The sequence below is a fragment of the Stylophora pistillata genome, chromosome 6 (assembly GCF_964205215.1).
Source record: "Stylophora pistillata chromosome 6, jaStyPist1.2, whole genome shotgun sequence".
Classification (NCBI taxonomy): Eukaryota; Metazoa; Cnidaria; class Anthozoa; order Scleractinia; family Pocilloporidae; genus Stylophora; species Stylophora pistillata.
In genome coordinates this window covers 31,412,107-31,439,646 of record NC_142524.1, presented here as the reverse complement: position 1 = coordinate 31,439,646, position 27,540 = coordinate 31,412,107, and the positions used below count along the sequence as shown (strand labels likewise).

General features: G+C 38.6%; 1 protein-coding gene and 1 pseudogene across 2 annotated transcripts; both read left to right on the top strand.

Moving 5' to 3' along the window:
- Nucleotides 1-288: 288 nt before the first annotated feature.
- LOC148729393 (uncharacterized) lies at nt 289-19,082 on the top strand. The gene is made up of 17 exons (XM_088725142.1): nt 289-757; nt 4,426-4,534; nt 4,633-4,741; nt 4,885-4,971; nt 6,304-6,390; nt 6,690-6,755; nt 7,330-7,437; nt 7,564-7,683; nt 8,841-8,948; nt 9,528-9,647; nt 9,920-10,024; nt 10,513-10,632; nt 10,798-10,902; nt 11,436-11,522; nt 12,348-12,434; nt 12,868-13,179; nt 18,177-19,082. Exons 1-17 carry the CDS (start codon nt 412-414, stop codon nt 18,363-18,365), a joined length of 2,265 nt encoding a protein of 754 aa, XP_088581268.1. The 5' UTR covers nt 289-411; the 3' UTR covers nt 18,366-19,082.
- A 321-nt stretch (nt 19,083-19,403) lies between these two features.
- On the top strand, nt 19,404-27,024 carry LOC148729392 (uncharacterized; annotated as a pseudogene). Its single transcript, XR_016002534.1, has 10 exons — nt 19,404-19,728; nt 21,966-22,069; nt 22,664-22,822; nt 22,942-23,046; nt 23,267-23,353; nt 23,548-23,651; nt 24,112-24,198; nt 24,519-24,605; nt 25,620-25,913; nt 26,207-27,024. The product of XR_016002534.1 is annotated as an uncharacterized LOC148729392 (transcript).
- Nucleotides 27,025-27,540: the final 516 nt, after the last annotated feature.

The window sequence follows — 27,540 nt, the reverse complement described above, 5'->3', positions numbered from 1 at the left end:
CTAAGCTGTATACAGACATACAAACAAAAGGAAGTAGATCAAGAATTTGAGACTGACTGCAATATTAAATGCATTTCTTACAGATTTCAAAGCATTCAATTATTGATTGTCCACAAACGATAGTCGAATGTCCCTTTGCTGAAATGGGCTGCAATACGAAGGTAATTATTTATGATATGTTTTCGAAATACAGTTTTCTTTTGAAAGACTGGAAAACAAATTACAATAGGGGTAATAGAGCATCACGTCCGCCCGCGTTACATAATACGCGGTTGGAATAATGTTAATATTGCTGCAAGGAATATTTCGAGCGTGAAATGGTTCAAGTAAAGCAAGTTTCTCAGAGCGCACTTATTACATGCCCTTTAAAAACAAAGTACCACTAAGGTTCGAAACTAAAAGCCTTCCGCGATGCAAGCTGACGGCAGACAGATTATTGTAAACCCAACTTTTCAAGACTGGGTTTTCGAGAATGAAAAATCTCCTCGGCCTTTACAAACCTCTATGAAAAGACAAATCACGTATCGTGTAGGGGAGGAAATTGGTCCAAAGGCAACTAGGAACGATCCTTGGAAACAAAGTGATTACCAAAGCAAAGTAGACTACGGTGGAGCGACATCTAACGGAGGATGCAGTCGACCAGGGATGGTGATTTTCACGATCGTCCTATGCTTGGTGTCCATCGCTGCACTAGTGTTGATTCTTCTGATGTGTTTCGGGAAAATGGGAGAAGGATGTGGTTGTTCAACGAGCGGAGGTAAGTATGAGAATAAATATAGAATTCATGAAGGTGAATAGATTCAATAGCTCATCGTGACATGTTCTGCACGTGTCGATGCAACTGGTGTTCATATGCTTGCCTATACCGGTCGCGCGTTTAATTCGAGTTCAGTTCTTGCCTGTACTGGTCCCGCACTCTTCCATTTGATCTCTAAACCCCTGAACCGTTGAATAACGGATTGGTTCGACCATGAGGTTATATCCTGAGGACTATTTTTACGCTCTTGTACTCACGACTAAAGTTTCAAAGCAACATTTGACGTTTTACATATTTATTTACAACTTTTGCTCGAAACAATCAGAAACAATGCAAAAAATTTCTCCATTTCCAGCACTTGCAATGCTACATTTGTCCAATATTTATATCACCCATGTACCTTCATATCTGGGTTGAAAAGGTATGCTTTCAATGTTATAGCTTTCTTTATTAAGTTTTTTTTAATCAAGAAACACCATATAATGTTCAATTCTTTTTCAAGCAAATTGTAAGTTATAGAAAATGAAAATGAAAACTTATTATACATCTTTAAAATTTGTTGTTGTTGAAGGAAAAAGAATTTTCTTGATTGCGGTTAAGCTAATGACTGATCATGCGAATAGTTTGATAACGGGTCATAACTATTTCTGTGGTTACTATGTACTTTCGTGTCATCACTCTAGAAAACACTCATTTGAATTATATCATCCTACCAGCAAGTTTTCCGCTCTCGCCAAGCAACACTTTAATTAACATACGTGTTGTAAACAATTTTCCAAGTGTGGCGACAATATTATTATGTTTTGTGTTTCGGTGTCCATTGTTTTGGGAAAGTTTTTGTTTTGTATATCCGTTTTTCAGCTGTCGAATATTTGAGAAATTCATTTCCCTCTATTTTATTTGTCGTTTTTTTACTGCATGGGCCTGATAAAGAAACAGAAAGAGAGAAAAAGCTCGTATTAATATATATTTCCACGAGCTACCGAAGCAGCGAAAGTTCTATAAGGTTCGTGAGAGAGAAGGAATTCTCAGGAAAAGACTTCACATCAATTCTACAAGCTACGGAGGCGTTCGCTAAATAATAACCAATAATCGAAAAAAAGCATGAAGTAGAACTCAGATATAATTTTTACAATTCATGGAACGTTGCAGGCATTGTAATCGGTACTGTGATGTATGTTGTATCAGGGCGGTGACGCATTACTGACGTCATATAGATGACGTTTTGCCGGCTTTGCTAAACAAGGCGTTTTCGAGAGATATTTCTAGATTTAGCAAGTAATGACTCGGAAAATGCTAACCAATAGATGTTTACGAGCTAGAAAAGGAGTTGAGTTTGTTAAGCTACCTGAAAAATACCAGGACTTGAACAAACTATGAGCCACAATAAATTTCCTTGTTATGGGAATATATAACTGCACTTTTTCTCCATTTATACTCTCTTTTCGCTGGAAAAAAACACAAACAATTTTATCTTTATGGGGCTCAGGTATAGACCATAGGGTTTCCCAAAAAGTAATTGGCACATTAATGAAATGCTCTCATGCGACTTGTTTGCCAAATATTTTGTTTGTTTGTTTGTTTTGCAACGAGAAAGGAGAGTCAGACTGATGAAAGCGGGAATTTGAATATCTCGTTATGATTATAGTCATGAAGCTGATGTATACTCATTCAGGTTAATAATAATAATAATAATAATAATAATAATAAGTAAGGATTTGGTAAAACATTTGACAATGAAAAACTGCGATAAAATATTATAGAGCATGACACGACGTTTCGACGTTTCCAGAACGTCATTATCAAGTAAACTAAAATAATAAAATCGAGCATATATATAATGAAGCGGTGAATAAATTACAAAACGTTAAAAGTTAAACAAAGAGTTTAGCCCTAATGAATCGCTCTGGGTATTTAAATTGGGCCTTATTGTTCTTATGTACAACATTTCATAAACAAGACAATCCAATTTCGTGCCGCATTTTTTAAGCATTCTAAACTGGCTCTCATTGAGTAAGTCAATGTTCCCATGGGCATCTCTCAGGTGGCGACCAATGGCAGAGTATCGATGATCAGCAATGCGTTGAAACAGATGGCGCGTCGTATATCCGACGTAATTTGAATCATACAAATCACATTTAAAACAGTAAACAACACTATGCTGATTTAAGATGCGTGGCTTGATTTCTTTAAGCTTTAGGTCCTGCCCAAGTTTCTTACTGGTATAGACTGGTTGTACATCAATGCCAATTTTTGAACTGAGATCGCGCATTTGTCTTTTGGCAATGTTCACTGAGATTTGATCTTTGAAAGGAATACTGACTCTTAAAGTTTCAACAGATTTTGTCTTAGTATCTGGTGTAGAGGAATAATCACATTTGTCGATAATAAAGTTCACCAAAGAACTAGGGTAACCAAGGCGATGAAACATAGATTTTAGATGCCTACACTCATCGACGAATGCTTGATGCGTAGAGGACAATTGTTTGATGAACCATTGTTTTGATAAGGCACTTCTTGTAGCGCAAATCGGTGTGACTTTGAAAGTGAAGTAAAAGGCCCGTGTTCGTAGGTTTACGATAGACCTGAGTCTCCAGCTTGTTGCCGTTCTTTGTTATCAACGTTCCAATAAAAGGAATTGAATCGTTGTTGGAAAGTTCCATAGTGAAATGAATACTAGGGTGGAGTCCATTGAGTACATTGAGGAAACTTACAGCTACATCGAGTCCAGGCATTATTACTGTTTTAAATGTGATTTGTGTGATTCAAATTACGTCGGATATACGACGCGCCATCTGTTTCAACGCATTGCTGATCATCGATACTCTGCCATTGGTCGCCACCTGAGAGATGCCCATGGGAACATTGACTTACTCAATGAGAGCCAGTTTAGAATGCTTAAAAAATGCGGCACGAAATTGGATTGTCTTGTTTATGAAATGTTGTACATAAGAACAATAAGGCCCAATTTAAACACCCAGAGCGATTCCATTAGGGCTAAACTCTTTGTTTAACTTTTAACGTTTTGTAATTTATTCACCGCTTCATTATATATATGCTCGATTTTATTATTTTAGTTTACTTGATAATGACGTTCTGGAAACGTCGAAACGTCGTGTCATGCTTTATAATATTTTATCGCAGTTTTTCATTGTCAAATAATAATAATAATAATAATAATTTAATATTTATATTGCGCAAATTAACATGTGGATATGATTAAATGCGCATCACAACACTTTTCGGGGGACTTTGGCCGGACTGCATCAGCAGTTTGCAAACAATCGAAGGAAACTTATTGAAGATGACCCCTCCCCCCAATTCCCAGTAAACAGGCCAGACCACATCACAGTAATCTCGTGAGTGGGTTCTTTAACGTCCCCTGCCTAATCAAATTAACTAATTAATAGATGCAAGAGACGGGACCTACCGTTTATTCGTCCTTATCCGAGAAGACTAGAATGTCTATCCATTTCTTGATATTATAGAAAGGTAGCGCATTCTCCTCAGTTATTTTACGACCTTGAGTGTTGGTAGGGCCGGGGCTCGAACCATCGACCTCGACCTCCCGCACAACAATCCAGCGCTCTAACCAATTGAGCTAACCGAGAGGCGGTTAATGACACTAATCTTTCACTTGTCTTTCTGTCATCATCTCAATCTTAAAGCTCCTTCTGGCAGTCTCTCCACTGGCACACAAAAGGATATACTAACTAAGATAATAGCTCTTGAGAGGAACGCTACAGCCCTTCAGCAGGGTCTGGTAAGGAATAGAATGTTTGCATTCAGTGACTTTTGGCTTTGTTTTTGGTTGCGAAACATATTCCTTTTAAACGTTTTAAAGTCTTATTCTTTCTACGTGGCATGGAATAAAGCAATTTGCGTTTATCCACTGATTTGCAGGAAGACAAAGCGAATGAGCTCAAAGTTGTTCATTCTTCGCTTCGAGATCTTGAGGAAGAGTTGTTAAACTTAACAATAAAGGTAATATATGGCTATGCCCACAGTATTTTAATATCTCTCTTCCATTCCTTTTATTATATTTGCATGAACAGTTTTATTTCTGTTCGAAATGCTCGAGAGATTCAACGGGAACTTGGTTTACTTTTCTTTTGTCTTGACGTTAGCTAAACATCACCGAAGTAAACCTCCAGGAAAACGATAACGTGCTCCACGCTCTCCTCAAGAACACGACCTCCAGCATTCTTCATAAGGTAGTAAGACTCTGGGTTTCATGTTTTCTTTATATTGTGAGACACTTAGGATGAAAACTTTGTGATACTGTGTTGATGCTGAGTCTAACAGTGGTGGTTCAGTACTGCAAAACACTAATCATTAATTACAATTGATGACAGACTTGAGTAATTATAGTCGCTTATATACGACGCTGTCAGGAAAGGCGTGACAGGGTGACAGCGTGACTGTGTGACTCCATATATCGTCATTGTAATTACACTGCTGTCATTCCATCGCTTGGTGTGACCGCGTGACAGCGTAACTTTTTCCCAACACAGCGTGACAGCTTGACTCCTCATGATGTCATTCCGAAAGCAGGTCACGCCTGATTCTCGTGGGTTTCGGTCTTTGTGCACTGCCATTGGTCGACAGTGACCATGTTTCCTCAAATACTTGCACCTGATTGGTTGGGCGGTATACAAGCGACAGTCACAATAATTACTGACTTGCAATGGCACAAGTTAAACGAGTTCAAACAAAGAGATTGTACAGTTTCATATGCTCGTAAATTTTACATCTCAACCAAAAGCAGCATGGCCAGAAAATTTCATACAAAGCCACACCTGATTGATTGGTGTTAGAAACTATTAGACATTGTCTCCTATTTAACAATTGGTTCATGCTTTAGCATGCACTATCGAGTTATGGAGCACGCGGGAAGTTTGGAGAGCACGAAAGAAGCGTAGGAGTTGCCCGAGGCGATAGCCAAGGGCAACTCTAGCTTCTTTCGTGCTCTCCAAACTTCCCACGTGCTCCATAACTCAATAGTGCACAGCTGAAAGCATTTACCGATTGTTTTAGAACATAGCCGGTGGAATTATGCATCAAATCCGACGCGAAAAACGGACAACAATATCAGTTGAAGTGAATCGTGACGGCGCTGATGCCGAGTCTCCTTTTCCGTTGTTTTTCTCTTTTTCTGCCTCATTTAAGAACTCTAGCCCAAGGTAAAGGTCCAAACATTGTCTTCGTTTTCGGACTAGTAGGTCGAGTTTCTGTTTGTATCCATTATTGTTGCGAAATATATTGTTTTTCCCCGCGCTAACAATGGCCGCTAGAGCTAAAAAAAAAAATTTCTGGCGAAGCGATTTGCTGACGCTATCAGCGTGCACTATCGGGATTTTGAGCACGCTTCTGTATATTGAATTTGATTGCGCGGTTCTGCTAGCTATGTTCTAATTTTTTCTTAGCTCTTCAATTTTTATCTGCGTTTGTTTGTTTAGCACCGAGCTTCATATGGTCAAAGCTTACTGGGCTCTCTTTAAAATTGTGACGATGCATCATATTCTATATTACTTCCTCAACTGTAGCTCAACATGACAGAAATTCAGCTTCAGATGAGCGACCAAGACTTAGCTTCCTCTTTGTCGAAAACAAGTGTAAATCTAACCACGAAGGTTTGTGCTTTCGTCTCAAAATGCGAACTAGACAACATCATACTCTCCACAGAAGTCTTCGCATTGGCACTCTACATACTGAAGAGGGCTCCCAACAAGTGAAACTTATTTATATCCGATATGATAAAGATAAACGCACATCTAACCTCTTACAAGGACCTTTTTCGTATGTCGTTTTCTGTTGGTACTGATGCAGCGATAAAGTAACATTTCAGTATACAACCAAGCATATTTATAATTCCGAGCAACTATCAAAATACTTTTTGCTTGCTAGATTTTGCATGTGTACGATTTTATAGATTCTTGATTCAGAGCAGAGGCTACAATATACCATTGAAAATTCAAGCCGAATCCTGAATGACAAGGTAAACTAGTTTTAGGTCCATTATATTCCAGATTTTTCTCCTTCCCAGCATATCCCCTTCCTTGTGTAAAAATTGATAATGATAATATGAGGAAAAATCGAGTTTTAGCCTCGCTTATACTGTAAACCTCAGTGTCTCTATTAACTATTCTGGATTGGTCTATGTAATACACGAAGGTATGAAGTAGTGTCTTCTGGCATGTAATGATAAGTACAAGCAAAGCAGAAGCCATATATCCACGGATAGAGTAACTACTAGATTAATCTAGACATGTGTTTTCCCGATGTACCAGGATAATGTTAGATTTTATAAGAGTGAGTAGATTAATCGAGATTGATCCAACACGGATACACCATACGTCAGTGAATTAATTTAAGTAGTACCTAACTAATATCTTGGAGGCCCAGGTTCGAATCCCGTCGAAGCCTTCATTTTATAAGGCTTCCTTTTTGTACTTGCTTAAATTATAGCACGCTTGCGAAGATCATTCTCACATTTGAAGACTAGAATATTGTCAACAATGCAACAAGTCTGCACTCATCTCCATTAACCATTAAATTTTTTTTATTTTCAGATAGATTCAGTAAACGACGATCTTAACTTGACACGAAACCAGCTAACAGCCTCTGACCACGACATAAGAAATGAACTTGGAGTGCTTAACACAACCCTAATTTTGAAGGTATTTATTACACTTATTACTTATATGAAGCCTTCCAATTTCAACATTTTCGTCAAAAGCTGAGCGTTTCGCTGTGCGATCACCTCTTTAAAATCATTTATTCAGGTATGGTTTTTTTCTTCACAGATAACAACAGATTTCCAGGTATTAAGAACAGATCTTAACACAACGAGAACTTTTCTAGAGGATGCAGACACTGAGTTGCAGAAATCTTTGAAAGCTCAAAACTCAACTTTGACCGCGAGGGTTAGTGGCAATTGCTTTATTTGATATTTATAACATCTTGTTTAAACAACAACAAACATATGAAACATATGTGTGAACTGCGGTTATGAGACGTATATGAGCACGATCCTTCGCAGTAAAGCACTATTTGAGCAATAGTGAAAATCAGACCTGAAAAAAAAATTTCAGGCCTGTACGGGATTCAAACCACTGACCTCTGCGATACTAGTCCAGCGCTCTACCAATTGAGCTAACAAGCCAACTGGGAGCAGGCCATCAAATTAATTCGACATAAACCCGTAGACGATAAATCAAACAACAACAAACATATGAAACATATGTGTGAACTGCGGTTATGAGACGTATATGAGCACGATCCTTCGCAGTAAAGCACTATTTGAGCAGTAGTGAAAATCAGACCTGAGTAGAGCGCTGCACTAGTATCGCAGAGGTCAGTGGTTCGAATCCCGTACAGGCATGAAATTTTTTTTTCAGGTCTGATTTTCACTATTGCTCAAATAGTGCTTTACTGCGAAGGATCGTGCTCATATACGTCTCATAACCGCAGTTCACACATATGTTTCATATGTTTGTTGTTGTTTGATTTATCATCTACGGGTTTATGTCGAATTAATTTGATGGCCTGCTCTCAGTTGGCTTGTTAGCTCAATTGGTAGAGCGCTGCACTAGTATCGCAGGGGTCAGTGGTTCGAATCCCGTACAGGCCTGAAATTTTTTTTCAGGTCTGATTTTCACTATTGCTCAAATAGTGCTTTACTGCGAAGGATCGTGCTCATATACGTAACATCTTGTTTATTTAGTGTGCGTGTGGGTATTAAAATGCACAGATGTAAAATTGGCAGGATGCTTTAAGACTCCCTATAGTTGTACGTTGAAAATTACAAAAAAGTGAGCAGAGCTGCTAAGATTTAAATTCTTAATATGAAATTTATGGATGCACTGGTAGGCTTGACAAAATCCTTATTTTTTTTCTACCGCTGCTCTTATCTTACACGTACATTCGACAGCGCAAAATGGTGTGTGTGTTCTGTTGAATGTGATTTTAGCGTCTAAGATACAACACAAATGAAACTTTATGAATGTTTCGTTTAAACATACCAGAATATGGTCAACATACTAAATTTTTTTAACAGCCTTACATTTTTTTGTATTTTCAGATGGATTCAGTGAAGAATGATCTTAACTCGACACGAAATCAGCTGATAGTCTATGAAACTTACATAAAAAACGAACTAGAGACTGTCAACACAACTTTAGATTTGAAGGTATTAATTTATAACACTATTTATATCGAGGCATACTCTTCTTTGAAAAAAGGCTCACTTATGAGCACGAACTTTGTTAAAGGCACAGTTATGAGCTGATTCAAGCAAATAATAATTGATGGTTACCTACTATAATTCTGGAGATCTGTCCGATCGGATAATGAGGAGAAGAAGAAGGAAAAACTACATTTTGTAACCACGCTTATTGCCATCTCTAATCTGATTGGAAAAAACTTGCCTGGTATATCTCACGCCACCAACACTGAACTATCACGTGAGCATCATGCCTCGACATATGTAAATTACATTCAGAAGCTTATCACTTGAGGGCCTCTACCTCTGAGCTATAGGAGGACCCCGGTAGCTTAGGCCGTTAACTAGTTCAATGGTGACAAACTTCCAGCATATTGCTGGTGTGGAAATTTATCAATAGGAGTGTCTTTTTTTTTCAAGTATGCCTGTATCATTTGATGAATAACATCATCTTTCACTTAAAAATAAACAGGCTTAAACATGTTCATCTTCAGTTGCATTTTATTCTTAGTAATATATCACTTAAGTAGATATTTTCTCTTACAGGTAACAACCGATTTTCAAGTATTAAGAATGGATCTTAACTCAACACGAAACAATTTAGAAGATGCAGACGCAGAGTTACAGAAATCGTTGACCGCTCAGAACGAAAGTTTTACCACAAGGGTCAGTATCAATTCTTTATTTGATATCTATGAAGAAACTGTTTAATTTATGTATGTGGGCAATAACCGAGCCCAGAAATCAAATTGACGTGTTGCGTGCAATAGGGCCTTGATTTTATCACCCTACTAGATGTTGGTTGAAAAAATGAAAACAAACATACATACATATAAACAGAAGTGCTATGTCTTAAGATCTTGAATCGAAAATCGTGGATACGTCACCATGAAAAATGCAGTTTTGTTTTTACTGTAACTCCTACTCTAATATTTCAGATAGATAATTTGGACAAAACAGCAGACCAGCTATCATCGAGCCTGGCCACAACACAAAGCAACCTGAAAAAGCTGAATGATACACAGATCAACAATACACTGGAGGTAGTTCAGGTTAAATGTACTAGTGTTTTATAGAAGATCTTAAAAAGCCGAATATACGACCGCCACGCTAGTTGACAAGACGTTGGCTAAAGTGTTTAAGAGGAAAGTTTTGGCTCTGATTGCCTCTTCCCCCGGAAATACATTCTCTATCACAGGTTGTGGATATGGTTGATCAAAAAGTACTAGAACATTCTCCCATCTATAGGCCAAGCAATTTTCAAGATTTTTTAATGCGAAGATAATAGCACTGATTTGCAGTTATACAAGACAATCCTTGACGGTACAGTCATAATTTTAGAGGGGAGCAGTGCTTTTATTTTGATCAAATTTTGAAAATACATTTCGCAATTAAGAATCTAAGAAATAAATGAATCTAAGAAATAAACTGTAATTTAGCTTCCTAAACAAATTCCAAATCGAGAAGTATGGGAACCATTAGTTTTAATGAAACTGCTTGATTAAAATTACTTATTGGACATTCTCTATAGATTCAAAGTCACCTGTTGTCCATGGAAGCACGTTTGAATTCCACCGAGGAAGATCTAAAATCTTCCATTGGCAACTTACAAAACAAAGTTGAAGAACTCAATACAAGTTTTGCAGGCAAGGTGAGGAACGTAGAGAATGGAAAATGGAAAATGGAAAAATATTAATAAAGTAGCTTATGTTAAGAAACTAAATTGAATAAATAACACCTCGAATGCCTGGATCTAAAATAGCGTATGCACTAACCAAAAAAAAATCTCAAATCTTGGTTTCATCAATATCATTAGTTCAACAGCTTTAGCCAATCCATTACTGCAGTCCACGCGCAGTCTAATGAAACAAAAGAAAGCTTCAACAGTTTCAGGATCAACACTGAAAATTCTATTACATCGGTAAGCTTACTTTTATTTACGTACTTTTATAATTTGTGCCAATGCATCAGGTTCTAGTTGTAGATGATGGTGGTAGCGATGATAAAAGTGTGATGAATTGAAGAAACTGACAATGCGAAATCATAAAAGATATCAGGAAGAGTACTTGAGGTAGAAATGATGGTAGCTGCTTTTATAGTGGAAAAGTTATTGATCTCTTGTTATCGATGAAGAAAGCGTAGATAACATGGACTAAATAACGATTTGTTAGAAAAAAGGAGTCTAAAGTTTTCTTGGGTTTCTCATACTTTCTCGTTAACTTAATTTCAAGCAAATTAAAGGAAGGGTGGCGTTATGTATTCAATAAGCGTAAGACCCTGAAATAATTTAATTATGAATCATATATGGCATGGGCCCTAATTAATACAGTATTAATTTGTGCAAATGGACGTCAAACATCCTAGTTTGAGAATACTTCATAACAGATGGTGGCAAAGGAAAAACCTGAATTAGAAATTTAAATCTGTTCATTTTAAATTGAGCTTTCACCGTAGGTGAATAACGGCCTCAGTAACTTAGAGAAAACAGTGAACTCAACGAAAGACGAGTTATCGTCAGGGATAGCAAGTACAGACCTTATGGTAAGAGAAAGTGATATACTTTGCAATTTAAAGATACAAAGAAATGATTAATTTCATAAGCCGACATTCAGTCAGCTACCTTTAAAACATGATTAGTTGTATATAATTTTGGAGACAATGAGTAATTCCTATGTAAGCAGTTTTTGAGAGGGCGATGAGAGTACTCCAAAATCACTTGAGCTTGATGTAACCATTAGCTCGATTCATGTACTTGAACGAACAATAATTAGACAACTAAAACGAACCACGATAGTCAGTTTACGGGCTAAAGACTAACCCTAAGGGATATAGAAACACCGTTTATATTTGCGTCCCAGTGAATCGAATATTTTTTGGAACAATTTTTTTTATGTAAAGATGAAACAATTTTTAGTGTAATAGAAAAAATCCGAGCCCCAGATGGGACTTGAACCCACGACCCTCCGTGATCTAGTCGGATGCTCTAACCACTGAGCTACTGGAGACTCTATGGTGAGCAAGGGTCAATTTCTGGGCCTCGACTGGAACCGCATCGCGCGGCTACACAGCCAAGTATTGGTAAGCACATGTGAAAACTCACTAACAGCATCACCCTGTCACATTAAGGCATATCAAGATGCGGCCAACCAACCTCCAAAGTGAGCATGTAAAGATGAAACAATTTTTAGTGTAATAGAAAAATTTTTTTTATATTGTTTTAACCTCTACTGAATCCTAATTCAGTCAACCATACTCGTACAGTGCCGTGTAATCCATAAAATGCCGCCAAACTCCCACAACTCATTATTGAAATTTGGAAGATTGTATTCTCATTGCGCTTATAACCTGATTCGTTATGTTCAACAGCTCAACAGCACCACTGAAAGACTTGATCAAGAAGACGTCAGCATAATATCACTAATTAAAGACATCAACGTAACATTGTCTGTTAAGGTATTAGAAATTGTCAAAGTAATTTGTTTTCATGAAAGAGTCTTTTGTGTGTGGCAGCAACTCTTGCTGCAACTTTTTGATTGGTTTTCCTGTTGTTAATTCTATTTCTTCTGTTTTTTTGCATTTTTTTAATTTTTTCTTCTTGTTTCAGTTTTTTTCTTGCTTGTTTTGGATTTTTTGTTTGCTTGATCATATGTTTTTTATTCACCTCTGGAATCTTCCATTCTACTTTTGACATTCATTCTCGAACTTAGAAAGAAAACGGTAAAATAGAAAAGGGAAACAAACACTCGCGCACTTTGCAAGAAATGATGAGAAATACACAATGACAACATGACTCCAGAAGTCTATACTGTTATCCATACAGCAATACACATCCAGGAGTTGAAGAAGCTGAAAAAGTACGGACCGAATTAATGATGTTATCTTCCAGGTAGAGAATGTTACTAAGCTTCAAGGCCCCGTCGGACCACGCGGTTTTAATGGTTCTCAGGGACCGGTTGGACCAGCCGGACCTCAAGGGCTCAATGGAACACAGGGTCCCCAGGGGGTGATAGGTCCACAAGGTTTTAATGGATCACAAGGGTCACCGGGATCAGATGGACTCCAAGGAGCCCCAGGCCCCCCCGGAGCAGGAAACTTTTCGCAGTGTGAGCTCATGACAAGCACAGAAACAGGATCCCAGACTGCTTTCCAAAGCGACACTCTTCCAGCTTCAACGAAAGTCATCATAACTGAACCAAGTGTAAGTAAATAGGGCACGACAATGAAAAAAGAATAGTTAAAAAATCTCATTACCTATATTTCAAAAACGTGATATTGAATTTAATTCGATTGTAACATCCAATATTACTGTGAGTAAGACAGGAAGAGCAACAGAAACACAATGGGTAGAATTGTAGATAGATGCAAAGTTTCAATAATTTTAGTAGCAGAAGCTGAAATCTTATCAAACAATAGTACTTTTTAAACGAGAATACGTAATATCCAGGAAGAAACACGCAACAGGCACCATGTGTTCACCCTTCCCAGCATTCTGTTTTATACGCTATACCTCAAGTGCAAATAAAGAGAAGTATGCTCACAGGTAGCCCAAGCTCACTACTAGAAAAGCGGACGTGACCCTTACAGTGTTGCGCAACGTTTTATACTTATAAAGGTTTGTATCGGATGTTATCGGTTTGGCTTAAAAGAGAGAAAAAAATGTCTTGTTTTGAAATAAAATGGACTTACCTTATTGCCTTGTTGTTTTCTTTGTTGCTTCCTAGCGTCTCAGGCCATTTTGAAACGTTTTCGGCGAGTTAGCGCTATGTTGGTGTTCAACTGCTAAAAGAAAGACAAGGCCGGAAACCTATTTTAGAAGTGTCCGTCGCCCGAAGCGAATAATTCCGCCAAAAAGTTACCACCAGTCTCGATTCCTCCAGAAAATCAAAGCAGAGATGTTGATTTTCCATTTCCATTCACTCGATTCTCAATTTCTCCCACAGATCTTTCACTAGCGATGCTTTTATCTCCATATCGATCCGCTTTCCAATTTCGAATTTGTCTCGTTGAAACAGTTGTGGGCTCGCTCGCCGATCGCACAGTATGTCGGCTAACAAAAATAAGCCGGCGAGGGTAGCCAGCGGCCTGCAGTCGACAAACAAACCAGTTAGCTCTTCGGCTTTGGAGAGGAAGAGCTTGTTTGTAAAGGGGCTGACTACTCCGTTTCTCTCAAGTTTTCTCTTTTTGCATTGCCGAACCGAATTTTGCAGTTTTTTGTAATTGGTGCAAGAATCACCTAAACTGGAGATTATTAAACATTTAGCAGAAAATGCTCTCCTTTCCGAATTGTTTGCTGAACTTGTCAAATCAGCGGAGTAATTGCCACTTTCATGGGGAAGCATAGTATGTAGTAAAGGCTGATAGTTTCTAAAGAAACTGTTTGGGGCTGCGTCGGTGGGGGCAACGAAATAATTTGAACATATCAACAAAGTTGAAATGGTAAATTGGCCACCGTTACGATTATAAAAGCTGACGTTTCGAGCGTTAGCCCTTCGTAGGAGCGAACAGGGGAATTGTGGGTTGTGTTTGCTTTTCAAGGCAGAAAAAGGAGCTACTTGATTGGTGGGAACATGGCAACGAGAAAAACACGAATAAATTAGTGGAATGGAAAGCGTTCGTTGATACCTGTGGGATTTAGACTGCCGGTTTGAAAGATGAGCGTTTGTTCGAGAGTTTTCCGGCTTCCCGTGCTACCTAAGCGTAAGGAAAGACCGCAGATTGCCATGTGTTGCTTAGAATGGTTGGGTTAATTAAAATGTCTAGTGACTGGTTACGATGTGTCCTTGTCATTCCTCTCCACGTCGCGAAGGTGTTCTCGGAATCGGTCACCTAGTCTTCTGCCTGTTTCGCGATGTAAATCTTTTTGCAATAAGTGCAAGTTATGCAATCATAGATTACATTGGCGGAGGTGCACGTGAAGTGATCGGGGATCAAACAACGTGAAGTGATCGTTTGGGTCCCGATATTTTCTCAGTGTTGTGAATGAAAGGACGACACGTTTTGCATCACGCACGAGCGCATTTAAAAGTGCCTGGTTGGTCATTAGTCTGAAAAGAAGTTATGACCAAAAAATTGCCTGTTTTTGTCGCGTTTGAATAAAATGAGTGGAGGCTGCGAAAAGATAGTGCTTCAAAACGATCCAGAGGATCGTTTTGAAGTAATTTAAATGTTTTAAGAATGATGGATTTAACTGAGTGGTTATGAGGGTGAAACGTGAGAGTGAATGGAATGCGGTCGGAATCTTCCTTTTGTGACGTTTGTAGTGCTGAATGTCCATCACTAAGTTGGGCGCGGTGGTAACCCGCTTGAACGATAGAATCAGGATAACCACATTTATCGAAAAACTGGCACATTGACTCTGATTTGTGGTGGAAATCAGAGTCATCACTACATAAACGACGAAGTCTTAGAAACTGAGAAAAAGGAATGGAATTCTTAACGTGAGATGGATACGAAGACGAATACAACAAGTAATTATGCGAGTCTGTAGGTTTGTAATACACACTAGTGCATAAACCATTGTCTTCAATTGAAACTTTGATGTCTAAGAAGGATAAAGAATTGTCAGAAATTTCCCAGGTATATTTCAGAGCCGGGTGAAAAGAATTGACTGCGGTTATGAATTGAGTCAGCTCCACTCTGATAGAGGAGGTGGCGCCGATACAGTCGTCGATGTAGCGACCGTACAGTTCAGGTTTGGAGCCGTTATATTGGCTGAAAAATTGATGTTCGACAAAACCTACAAAAAGATTGGCATAGCTAGGTCCCATTTTAGTACCCATGGCTACACCATAGGTTTGTTTGAAAAAGTTGTCCCCGAATGAAAAACAATTGAGTGTGAGCACTAGTTCGGCTAAGCGTAGTAGTGTTTCAGATTTAGGTTCCTTAACAGTACATTGATCAAAAAAATGTTTAAGGGCCAGAAGACCTTCGCCATTAGGAATGACAGTGTAAAGAGACGTAATAATGAAAGTGGCAATTACTCCGCTGATTTGACAAGTTCAGCAAACAATTCGGAAAGGAGAGCATTTTCTGCTAAATGTTTAATAATCTGTGAGAGGAATTGGGAATCGAGTGAATGGAAATGGAACTGCAACATCTCTGCTTTGATTTTCTGGAGGAATCGAGACGGGTGGTAATCTTTTGGCGGAATTATCCGCTTCGGGCGACGGACACTTTTAAAATAGGTTTCCGGCCTTGTCTTTCTTTTAGCAGTTGAACACCAACATAGCGCTAACTCGCCGAAAACGTTTCAAAATGGCCTGAGACGCTAGGAAGCAACAAAGAAAACAACAAGGCAATAAGGTAAGTCCATTTTATTTCAAAACAAGACATTTTTTTCTCACTTTTGAGGCAAACCGATAACATCCCATACAAACCTTTTTAAATATAAAACGTTGCGCAACACTGTAAGAGTCACGTCCGCTTTTCTAGTAGTGAGCTTGGGCTGCCAGTGGTATGCTTTGCAGAATCGCATCATTGAATACAATCTTGCCTTCTGATCGGTTAACGAAGCGAGGCATTTAGCGTGGAATTGCGAGTTGAAAACGAGGCTAAGTGAAATTGTTTCGCATCTACGGGGCCGACCATTTAACTTTTGAGGGGGGGGGTGGGTGATTTCTGGTCATCAAGAAACTTTTTTTCTAGCAATCTGCTGGGCAGGATATTATTTTTCTGTTCTAAATGCTCTTTTTTTCTGTTACATTTGGGCTGCATGCAATTTTTTTCTTCCAACAAGCGCTTGCAGGAAATTTTTTTTCAAAATCACCCACCCCCCCCGCTCAAAAGTTAAATGGTCGGCCCCTAAGCACAACAACTATCGTCAAATTGTTACAAAGTTTGGTTTCTAAGTCAAATTAAAATGTTTTCAAAACCATTGTAACCTAAAGGGCGAAAACAAAAAAAGCGTTTTCAAAGTGAGCCTGAGTTTCTTCCTTGTTTTGAACTGAACTTCAAATTCTTGGAGAGGCATGAAAAACCTCTTTCGCTCGCGACAACTCGAAAGCGAGAAAATCCTGTGAACGCGGCCCAGAAAAAACAATCTCCGAGCTAACAGGTCACGCCAACCCGGGTTCAATATCCATCTATAGCCATAATCTTTTAGAAAAGCAACAAAATATGTCAAGCAAGTCGGCTGGGTTTTCAGTCGTACCACTACGACTGTCAAAGCTGCCAACGCCAGCGACGGTCCACGCACGAAAGCTTTGAGAGAAAATTATGTCAACAGTCTTGCACTTCCATCAGTATTTGGCAATAACACAACATCAATGAATAATGGCATTGATGATCTAGCAGCAAGAGTTCTAGGTGGATTGTTCACCAATGTATCGTTCAACAACTCTCCAGTGAATATATCCATCAACTTTAAAATTAATTTCAGTCGAATGCTCATCCCAACGAATCAGCCAATGGCATTCGCCTGTAGTGAATTTCTACAAATAAAAGGATTAAAGTTTTTGTACTTTCATGAAACACTTCTTTGTTTTTAAAGGGATAAAGTATCGATCAATACACGTATTTACACTTCAAGGCACTTTTATTAATCGCGATGTTATTGCACGTGAAATCAGTGCTTTCGCTTGCACACTTCGTTTCTCTCAGTTTGCCACCAAAGAGGTAAAAGGTGTAAATTATTTTCCTTCTCGAGCAAATTATTTGGAATTTTGAAAAAATATGTTAACGATAAACGGCTTGTAAGCTCAGTGAAATACCACTATTATCCCTAAATAGTGTGAGGCTTGTTTAAAAAGTTCGAAAATTAATGTAAAATCATGCACGAGGTACAAATAAAATCATGGGTCGAAGGTTCAAACGTGTACGACTATAAACCTTGCTTTCTATTCGCTAACGTAATGGCACTTCTGACAGTTGGCTTTAAAATGGCTTTCTAGAGCGCGCGCTCGGGACAAAAACAAACGATAATATTGTCCATTTAATTTCTTGTTTTCTTATTTTCCTTCAGTTATGCGTTCAAGGAAAATTCATCACCTGACTCGTGAATTCCGCGTTAAATTGCACTTGAAAACCGATATCGCACGAATCGCGAAGCGATTCGTGCGATATCGATTTTCGCGTGCACTTTAACGCGGAATTCCCTCGTCAGGTAGTGAATTTTGCGTTAAAGTTCTCTGAACAACATACAGCAAGACATAATTTAGAATTGGTTTTGTTTTATCTTCCTTTTTTTACATTATGCAGGATAAAAGAATAGTTGGTGTCACGTGCTCAACAGACTTCGCCCAATTGTATGTCTTGGAAGCTCAGACCAACCCATCCACAAACGAGCAAGTGTACCGTTGTGAGTGCTATGGAAATCAGGGAACCCTTGGGAAAATCATTAGTATTCAATGCACAATGCATTATTGGCTATGTCCCCTAATAACGTAGAGATGGCGCGCCAACCATGTGTAAAAAAGACTTTGCGCTGAACTTCAGGTTGGGGTCAGGCGATACGAACTATAAGTACGAAAAAGATGCAAAATTTAATTGTAGATCTCTGATTTCGGATAGATAGGGAACAAGTGTTCTTGTTTTCTTGTATGTTTTGTATTAAAACCGAGACGTCATCACCACATTCTTCTGCAACGCTTTACATTGAATTAGCTGACATTTCAAGAGAAACTTTGTCATAAGACATTCAAAAATAGCATAACGTTAGACTGTGGAGCGGTTGAGAAGACTGCCATAGTGTCAGCCGTAGCTAGGATGCTGCAAGAGAATTTGAATAAATTTGACATCTAAAACATTGGGTGTCCATCAATCACTGGGAAAACTGATCTTCTTACTTATTTACGGAGAGACGTTGTTACATTCTCACCCGCTGTTCGTCTCACTTAGGAGAAAACTTTTGTAAATTTAATTATACAGTGGGCGCATTCAAACGAATCCACCTTTCACAGACTTAATTTTAGCAGTGCATATTTTTAATCACTCTTGTGTCCGCAGACCGAATTAGTCTAGCCGCTCAGTCCTGTGACCATCGTAAATTGTGCTCTACGTTTCTGTTATTTGCAAACTTATAAAGACGTTATGTGAAAAGTGAGCTATCACTTTATAGCTGAAGAAGTGCTTTTTTTTCCCCGAATAAACGCTTGCAATTGATAATCCGGTCTCTTCATGATGATAAATGAAAATGAAAGAAGAGTGCAGATTAAGAAATGGTAGGGAGGCACATATTTCTCCCAAACATCAAACAAGGGCTTTAAAATCTTAAAACCAAAGTCTTAACATCAATTCTTCGCACTGTCTTGCAAACTTTGTAGTTAAAAAAATTGGCGATAAATCCAAAAATATCTACGGCATTCGATTGCTGAATATTTTTCTTTCATTTTATTACATTTTGTGAGTGATTTGGAAAGGGTTAAAAAGCTTTATCACCGTATCACCCGACATTTCTGAAACTTTAAACAAAAAAAAAGGTTTGGGATGGATCTTCAAGGTGGGCAATTATTTGTTAACCCAACTTTCGACGACTGGATCTACGAAAACAGCCTTCCTCCATCGCCTTTGAGTTTTTCACGTCCGTTGCAGTACCGCGCAGAGGTTCCTGCTCCTGCTGTAACCAATAGTTATCGCCAGGCACAATGTGAGAGGGAAGCACGCGTCAAGAGAAAACCTCCTGTACGATCAAACCGGTCACAGTTGACACTCTTGACTCTTGTGTGCTTGGTGACTTTTGTGATATTTGTGATGATTCTTATGATATTCGCTGGGGGAACATTGAAGGGTTAAAGCTGTCCCGTGAACGAAGGTTAGCACATTATTTTCTTTTTAAAAACTACTGGTAATACACAGATTGTGAAATGCCCAAGTTGCATTTCTCATTCCTGTGATTGGCGAAATTATTTTCAGGTTAAGATGTTTTCTATATTTGAAGCATTCTTCATTTCTCTTGGAGTTAAACTAGACATCATTATAAAAGCAAGTTTCTTTTAGGAAAAAATGTATTTGCCTTAAAACTGGTAAAGACGTGCCATATTATCTCGTTTGAACGAGCGTTTATATGTACAAGCGTTTGTTTCTTGATAGCATTGGAATTCATAACCCTGTCATTATGCGTGATCAGTCAAAAAATCTTGCCAAGGCATGTTCTAATTTTCCGCCCGTTTCTCTTCATTTGCAAAATTAGTTAGATTCAGCGAAGGTTTACTAAGACTCCAGCATGGACGAATTCCTCATAAACAATTTCGAAAGCAGATCTACACCGTAACAGTCATTATTACTCATTTTAAGGCCAATTCTAGCCTTTAAGTTATCTGCAAGTATAAACCATTTGCATGTTACATCTAAAAATTGACTATTTTCCTAAGGTTTTATCGCCTTTGATGAATTTGCAAGTAAAATAATGCAGTTAAAATGTTGAACCTACTTCTCTAAATTCGCGAGGGTCAATGCTCTAATTTAGATAACTTGGTAGAAATGAAGCAATGCATCTAGCAAGAATGAAATGCTCCGTGCTAAAAATAGCCGTGACCCTCTTACTTATTTCTACTGAGACTCCGTAGTTTTATACACTTTCAAACAGACAAACAGAGACAATGACAAGAGCTGTTGTTAATAGGTATCGCTAAATGCACAGCACTTGGCAACAAATAAATATAGGCACAGAAAAGGTTGCCACCAAGATCGTTGAAAAGAGGATTCCGATCTTGGGTGAACGTAAAAGTTCGGATACTCATAAGAAACTAAAAGACTATTTCTAGAAAATTACCTTAGCAGCTTAATTACCGACATAATTAAAAAATATGAATCATAGAACTAATTCACTAAGAAGTAAGTTATCAAAGTCGGAAATTAAAGCTAAAGAATTCAAACCAATATAAGCAGAGAGGGAACTCAATCCAGGCCTCACCTATCGGTAGGTCTTTGATTGAATACAAAAAGGCTTACACAGAATTTACTCCAAAGGTTTTTTTTTTCTTTTTTCATGAAAGTCTGCTTCATTCCGCTAATGATTTTAGCAAACATCACGGCATAGTGGTCACCAGACCGAGACGGCGTTTCCCTTGCGGTCAGATCAGTGAATGAATGATACCTTCAATCAATTTTTCTCAAAGAATCTAATTGCCTGTGTTCTTAAGACTGAAATAAAGATTAACCCATGGTAATTAATAGCTGTTGCATTTTTGAAGCTCGTGATTTTGTACAGGACTTCAGTCAAATCGAAATGAACAGGAGATCAGTGTCATGCAAAGTTCAAAGTGCGCTTATGGAGAAAAATGGATTGTTTTAAAAAAAGGTTTTGTGAACATATTCCAACCATAGCAAGTGTAATGAGACTTAAAACGCGGAGGAGTCTTTTCATTTTATATTACATGCATATTACCCTGATCTTTTCAGAGCTAAAGTAAGTTGATTCTTGAATAAAGGCTGATAGTTTCTAAAGAAACTGTTAGGGGCTGCTTCGGTGGGGGTAACGAAATAATTTGGATATATCAACAAAGTTGAAATGGTAAATTGGCCACCGTAACGATTACAAAAGCTGACGTTTTCAGCGTTAGCCCTTCGTCGGAGTGAATAGAGGAATTGTGGGTTGTGTGTGCTTTTAAAGGCAGAAAATGGAGCTACGTTATTGGTGCCTTTAAAAGCACATAAAACCCACAATTCACATTGAACTTCATATATTCATTGTCTCTCATTTCAACTTTGTTGATATATCCAAATTATAAAGTTGATTCTTGTTCACGCGTGGATCAAGGAGAAGTGTTGTTGTAATATCTCTCAGTTAGTACGAGCGCTGCGACCTGAGAAATTCAAAAGTTTGTTTGAATCGAAATCCTGCCCCCCCCCCCCCCTTCCCCGTTAATGAAGGATATGATGAATGTCTCATCAACCTCGTTTTCTCGGCCTGTACTGTAAATTACGAAAATTCGTCCTTTCAGCCCAGATTCATGGCCTTCGTGCTTGGCTGATAAATGAGTGGAAAAACTTACAACATACAGACCTCGATCTCGGTTAGTGAATGGTAGTTATTCCTCGTTTCTCTAGGGAATTCTCCTGACACTCGCAGTTTAGCTACTGCCTTACCCACTGAAGTATTAGTCAGGATCAAGGGGTTGGAGGAGAATGTTACAAGTCTTCAAATACGTTTGGTAAGTAAATGGAAAATGAAGAGGAAAGTTTTGAGCGAATGAATGAATCAGTCCTACATCGAGAAATAAGTATGCGGAGTAAAGTGACAAGTAATTTCAAGAAAAATATACGTTGTTAGACCTAACACTCTGATGGCATTCTTCAGGATAAGGTATTAAGTATGTTTAGCTCTCCCTTTTTAGGATCGCCAAGGAAGATATGGAAATGGAGACTCACGTACCACAATTTACTCATTGCATTAACATGCGACTGTAAAGTAGCGCCTAATCTGCTTCGACATGATATTCAAGCAGGCAGCTGTCGAGATTCATTCCAGGAGACAAAAGCCTTTTCTTATTTTTAGGAAAAGGAATAAATACAGGTTCAATTACTTAGATTGTACTATCTCAGGATTGGTCAACTGGCAGAAAAATTTCACCCCTTTTCGTAATAATAGTCAGCAAAAAAGAGGTATAGAGACAGAATCGTTATACCAGAATGCAAATAAAAAATTCAAATTTATGCATTTGAGTGTTCACCCTTGGGGTTGCAGTCTCTAGTTTGCAAGAGTATGATGTAACTCTACTATAACGTATTTGCTTTGCATGTACAAGGAAGAGAAAAACCAAGAACTAATGGAGATTCGTCTGCTCTTTCCAAAACTTGAAGAAGACTTCGGTTCGGAGTTAAATTCAACAAGAAGTAACCTGCAGGATGCAAACGCAAAGTTGCAGAAATCTTTGACGACCATTAATTCATCTCTCGTGGAAAAGGTTAGGAGAGCGATTTACATTTCAGAGAAAATACTTTCTTTCCACTTAATATGCCAGGTCTCTCACTAATAAACACGTGTACTAGATAATATTCATCTTCTGATTGTCTTATTTTTCAGAGTGACCGTCTGGCCTTCAAGACGACCAAGTTATCGTCAGTCCTGGAAACGTCATTAAGTAATGTTCAAAAGCTTAACAAGGCACTTGAAAACACAAGAAGCAAGGTAGGTTTGCTTTGAGGTAAACATCGAGTAGAGATTCACAGGTCAATTTGTCTTGACTCTGTCCAAGCTCTGCTTAGGCACATTTCACAAGTAGTTTGCCGTCATTCGTTTCAAAATCCGATATATATGTTGTTATAGGTGTATTCAATTTTCAGGATTGCAACATCATATATAAAATGATAAAGTTACTGATGATTTGTCAATATTTCTATTTTTCTAGTTGCAAGAGAATGTTTCAAGTTTGAACTCTTCAGTTGCCAAACTACACCAAAGTCTGGAAGAAATCAGCACGAATAATTCCAGACAGGTAAATGAAGGGAAACAACATATACTTAATCATTTTCACTCCAAGTGGGTCCTTTTTTCTTTTTTTATGGGGTATATCACTGGATAGTACCCAAGTCTAGTTGGAGCACATTCAATCAGGTAATTCGCTGAGGCAAATTGCGAAAATATTTCCTGAATTATGATTCCAATTATTTTGTTGATGACTCTTATCAGGTTGATCACCTTATCTCACAGATGACAACTTTACATACTTTAGCTAATCAAACCAAGGAAAACTTCAATGATTTCAAATTGAGACTGAAAGTTCTTTTTTATCGGTAGGGGTGTGAATTTGCTTTAGTATAGCTCCTTTTCTCTGATTAAAGTTCAATTATGGAATTGCGTACGATCGCAAAAATGGCGGCAATAATGATGATGACGACTAGCGGAAGAGATGCTGTAAAGGTGATAGCTCTAAGGAGAATAAAGAGCCGGCTGTGATTGTACTGATAATACAAATTGTGCTAATAGTGACAAAATCATCTCCTGTGTCTCTCTTATTCCCAACCCCCGCAGCGAATGGGTACAGGAGAGGTCCTGGGAATAAGGCCAAGTTGGTGACGAATTATTCCAGAGATGGCTTTGTTTTCTGAGCCGAAATTATAGATCCTCTTAAGGAAGCATATAAGTTCTCGTCTACTTTGGAGAGCTAATCAAAGATGAATGAGGAAGTTATTATAAACCTCTCTTACGATTTCTCCTTTTGAACTACCTCCTAATCTCAGAATTGTGCCTTAGGTCAACACTAGGCTCAAACGCTTAGAGGAAAATTTAAATATGACAGAAAACAAGTTAGTCATGGCGATGTCTGAAACGAAAGTAAACGTGAGTATACCTCTTTTACTCCGTCTAAAAGGTATTTACTTCGGTAACACTTTATTTTTACACTCAAGTGAGAGGTTTGTTACATTCACCCATCGTGTAAAATGCCATCATTTGTGAAATAATGACTCGGTAATGGAGCTTTTCGGAAAGTTCGAAAAAAAAGTCGACCAGAATGCAGACCGCAACCATCCCTGAATGCAAAGAAAACTCATTCAACCTGCCTATTCCTACTAAAAGAACGGCATAAGTAAAAGCCACTTAATGATAAAAACTCACGTTGGTTCAGCCAAGATTATTGTGTCGTTCTTGTCTTTCAAAAGCTTAACAGCACCACAGAAAGACTTATTCAAGGAGATGCCAACCTCAGGAATCTGCTTGGCGCCATCAACATCACTTTATACTTGAAGGTATCATATGGAGCTTCAATTCTTTAATCACTTCTAATTAATCCTTGAAGAAAGCGTAGCGAAACCACGGTCAATTTATTTCTAGTGCAAAAAAAAACTTCTAAAATCATATTTGCTCTTGCCACTGTGGAGACTACAAGGACACCCTTTATTGACAATTATTACCTGTTAAAGTGTTCACCATGAGATGATGAGATCCTCGGGTTTATAGTGATCAAGTTAATATAGTTATATACACTTGGAAAGGTATGGTAGCTTGATACGAGAGAGTATGGACTGTTTATTTTCTTTTCCTTAATACTACTACAAAAGAACGGTTCTTTTTGGAGGAGAACAGGTCTCATGGGCTGTGTAGAATGTAAAACTCTAAGGTATAGTACAAATATTCAGCTCTTTTCGAACTCAAACCCAAACATCAATCACTTTAAAGGGTCAAAATTTGTTCCATCTGAAATGCAAAGCATCATGAGACAATATTGTTCCCGGTTGTTCTTTGTTCTTCTTGTTGTGGTTGTCTTAGTCGCTAAACGAGGATCGTACTGTCAAGAATGCATTTAAGAACTCGCCATTTAGGGTTTGGCCTGGATGTGATGATGAAGTACATGCCTCTCAGTTAGCTCTATTGGTTAGAGAGTCGGATTGTGTTGTGCGGTAGGTCGAGGGTTCGAGTCCCGGCCGGACCAATACTCATGGTCTTAAAATAAGTGAGGAGAAATTGCTACCTTTCTATAATCAAGAAACGGATAGATATACTAGTCTCCTCGGATAAGGACGAAAATACTGTAGGCCCCGTCTCCTGCAGGGTTAGGGGTAGGAGACATTAATTTCCCGAGCACGAGATTACTGTGTCGTTAATGTCCTCCCCTCGGGTGGGGATGGATGGAAATTGACCTTGAAAACACCCCATGGGGAGTGGTCAACTAACCTATGTATGTATGTATGTATGTATGTATGTATGTATGTATGCCACCAACAAACAAACTCTTTTAAAAGAGACTTTTGTGTATCTTTCAGTTAGAGAACGTGAGTAAACTCCAGGGTCCCGTTGGACAACGCGGTTTCAACGGTTCTCAAGGAGCTATCGGACCTGCTGGACCTCGAGGATTCAATGGAACACGGAGTCCCCAAGGATTAATAGGTCTACGAGGTGTAAACGGTTCACAAGGACCGCCAGGACCACAGGGATCCAAAGGAGCAGGTGACTTCTCCCAGTGTGAACACAAGACTAAGGATGCGATTGCAGACCGAGAAAAAGTCACCAGCAACAGCTTACCAATACCAGTTAAAGTGATTCTGGGTGAGCCAATTGTAAGTACATTCAAAATAAGAGATTCACAATGATTCCCGGTTAATTACATGGTGTTTAGGGCTGGTTGTCCAGCTTGTTTATCTCGCCACAATGCAGATGAACTACTGAGTTTTTGCAGCCATGTTTTTGACATAATGTGCCGACGTTGAATCATACGTGCTTATATGCGTGAAAACAAAAAGGAAGTGAGTGAAAGAAAATTATATCAAAGATGATGAAAATAAGCAGGAGTGGTCGAATATGTATTTTTTCTTCTGTCAATCATGCGGTCCAACTTTGCTTTTCATTCCAGGGTAAAAAGATTGCTGGTGTCTCATGTACAACAGACAAAGCTCAACTCTATCTGCTCTCGACCAACACAACTTCAGCTGGTCAGTTGCATTACTATTGTCGCTGTTATGGTCATCATCAAACTGGCCAGCAACTGGCTACGGTTAAGTGCATCATGCATTACTGGGAATGTCCGCTGGCCACATGAATTCAAACCATAATTTGTTTTTTGATTGGGAATTGAGTTCGAGTCACTACGAAACACTTCACCTTCACTATCTTCTTCATGCCATGTGGCACATAAGGCCTCAACACAATCCCGCCAACCAGCTCTGTCAGCCGCTGCGATTTGTACCTCACTCCACTTCTTCCATCCAGCTTTTTCCCTTTCTCTCTCTGCTGTCATCCTCCATGTTATCTTTGGTCTGCCCCGTTTTCGCCGCCCTTCTGGGGTCCAGGTTAAGGCAGTTCTGCAGTCATTATTTGGTTCTTTCCTCATGATGTGGCCGATAAATTTCCATCGTCTCCATCGCACATCCTCACTAAGGTTCTCCATCTCAGCCATCTTCAGGACTTCTTTGTTTGTAATTCTCTCCTGCCAGCGTATCTTAAATATCCGTCGGAGACATCTGCTTTGGAAGACATCGATTTTTAAAATATGTTTCTCGTGAATCTCTTGCGCCCCTTATGGACTTATTGTTCTCGCGACATTTACTTGCAGGGGCGAGAAGAGTTACAGATCTTGAGATGGCCATTAGCGCAGAGTTAGCAACAGAGTTTGTGAAGTAATTGCTGTTGAACGTGATGAGCCCCTGAGACTACCAGTGTGTTAGTGGTCGAAAAATCCCCAAAAAGCTCGTAAATGCTCGTCGCATGACTTGTAATTACAAAATTTTCCCATGTTCTCCCGATGTCCAGCTTAAGCTTACCATTTATGAATCCCTTGAATATGTTTTCATTGATCAGATGACGTTGCTTCCTATTGTGGTTAAATAGCACATGTTCTCGACGTCGACGTTTTATTTAATAGAAAATCTGGTATTATTGATCTTCTTTAAGTCTCGAGGTCCCTTAACAAAAATGAATCCGACTTCGATTGATAAAAAGAAGTGGAGAGTTAATGTTACCTAGATAATTTGATTGAATTTAAAAGTATCAAATCGGCAATGCCAATATGATTTTGTGCCTTTAACAGAAATGTGCCTGTGGCTCCTCTTAAATGTATTGGCCCAGTTCGAGTGGTTACGTGTTACCTAATTTTTGCTGGGTATATGCTTTGATTTCCTGTTTTCAATTCAAATTTGTAGCAGAAAACTATTTTTGAGCATAGATATACACCAAACATAACACTGGCGT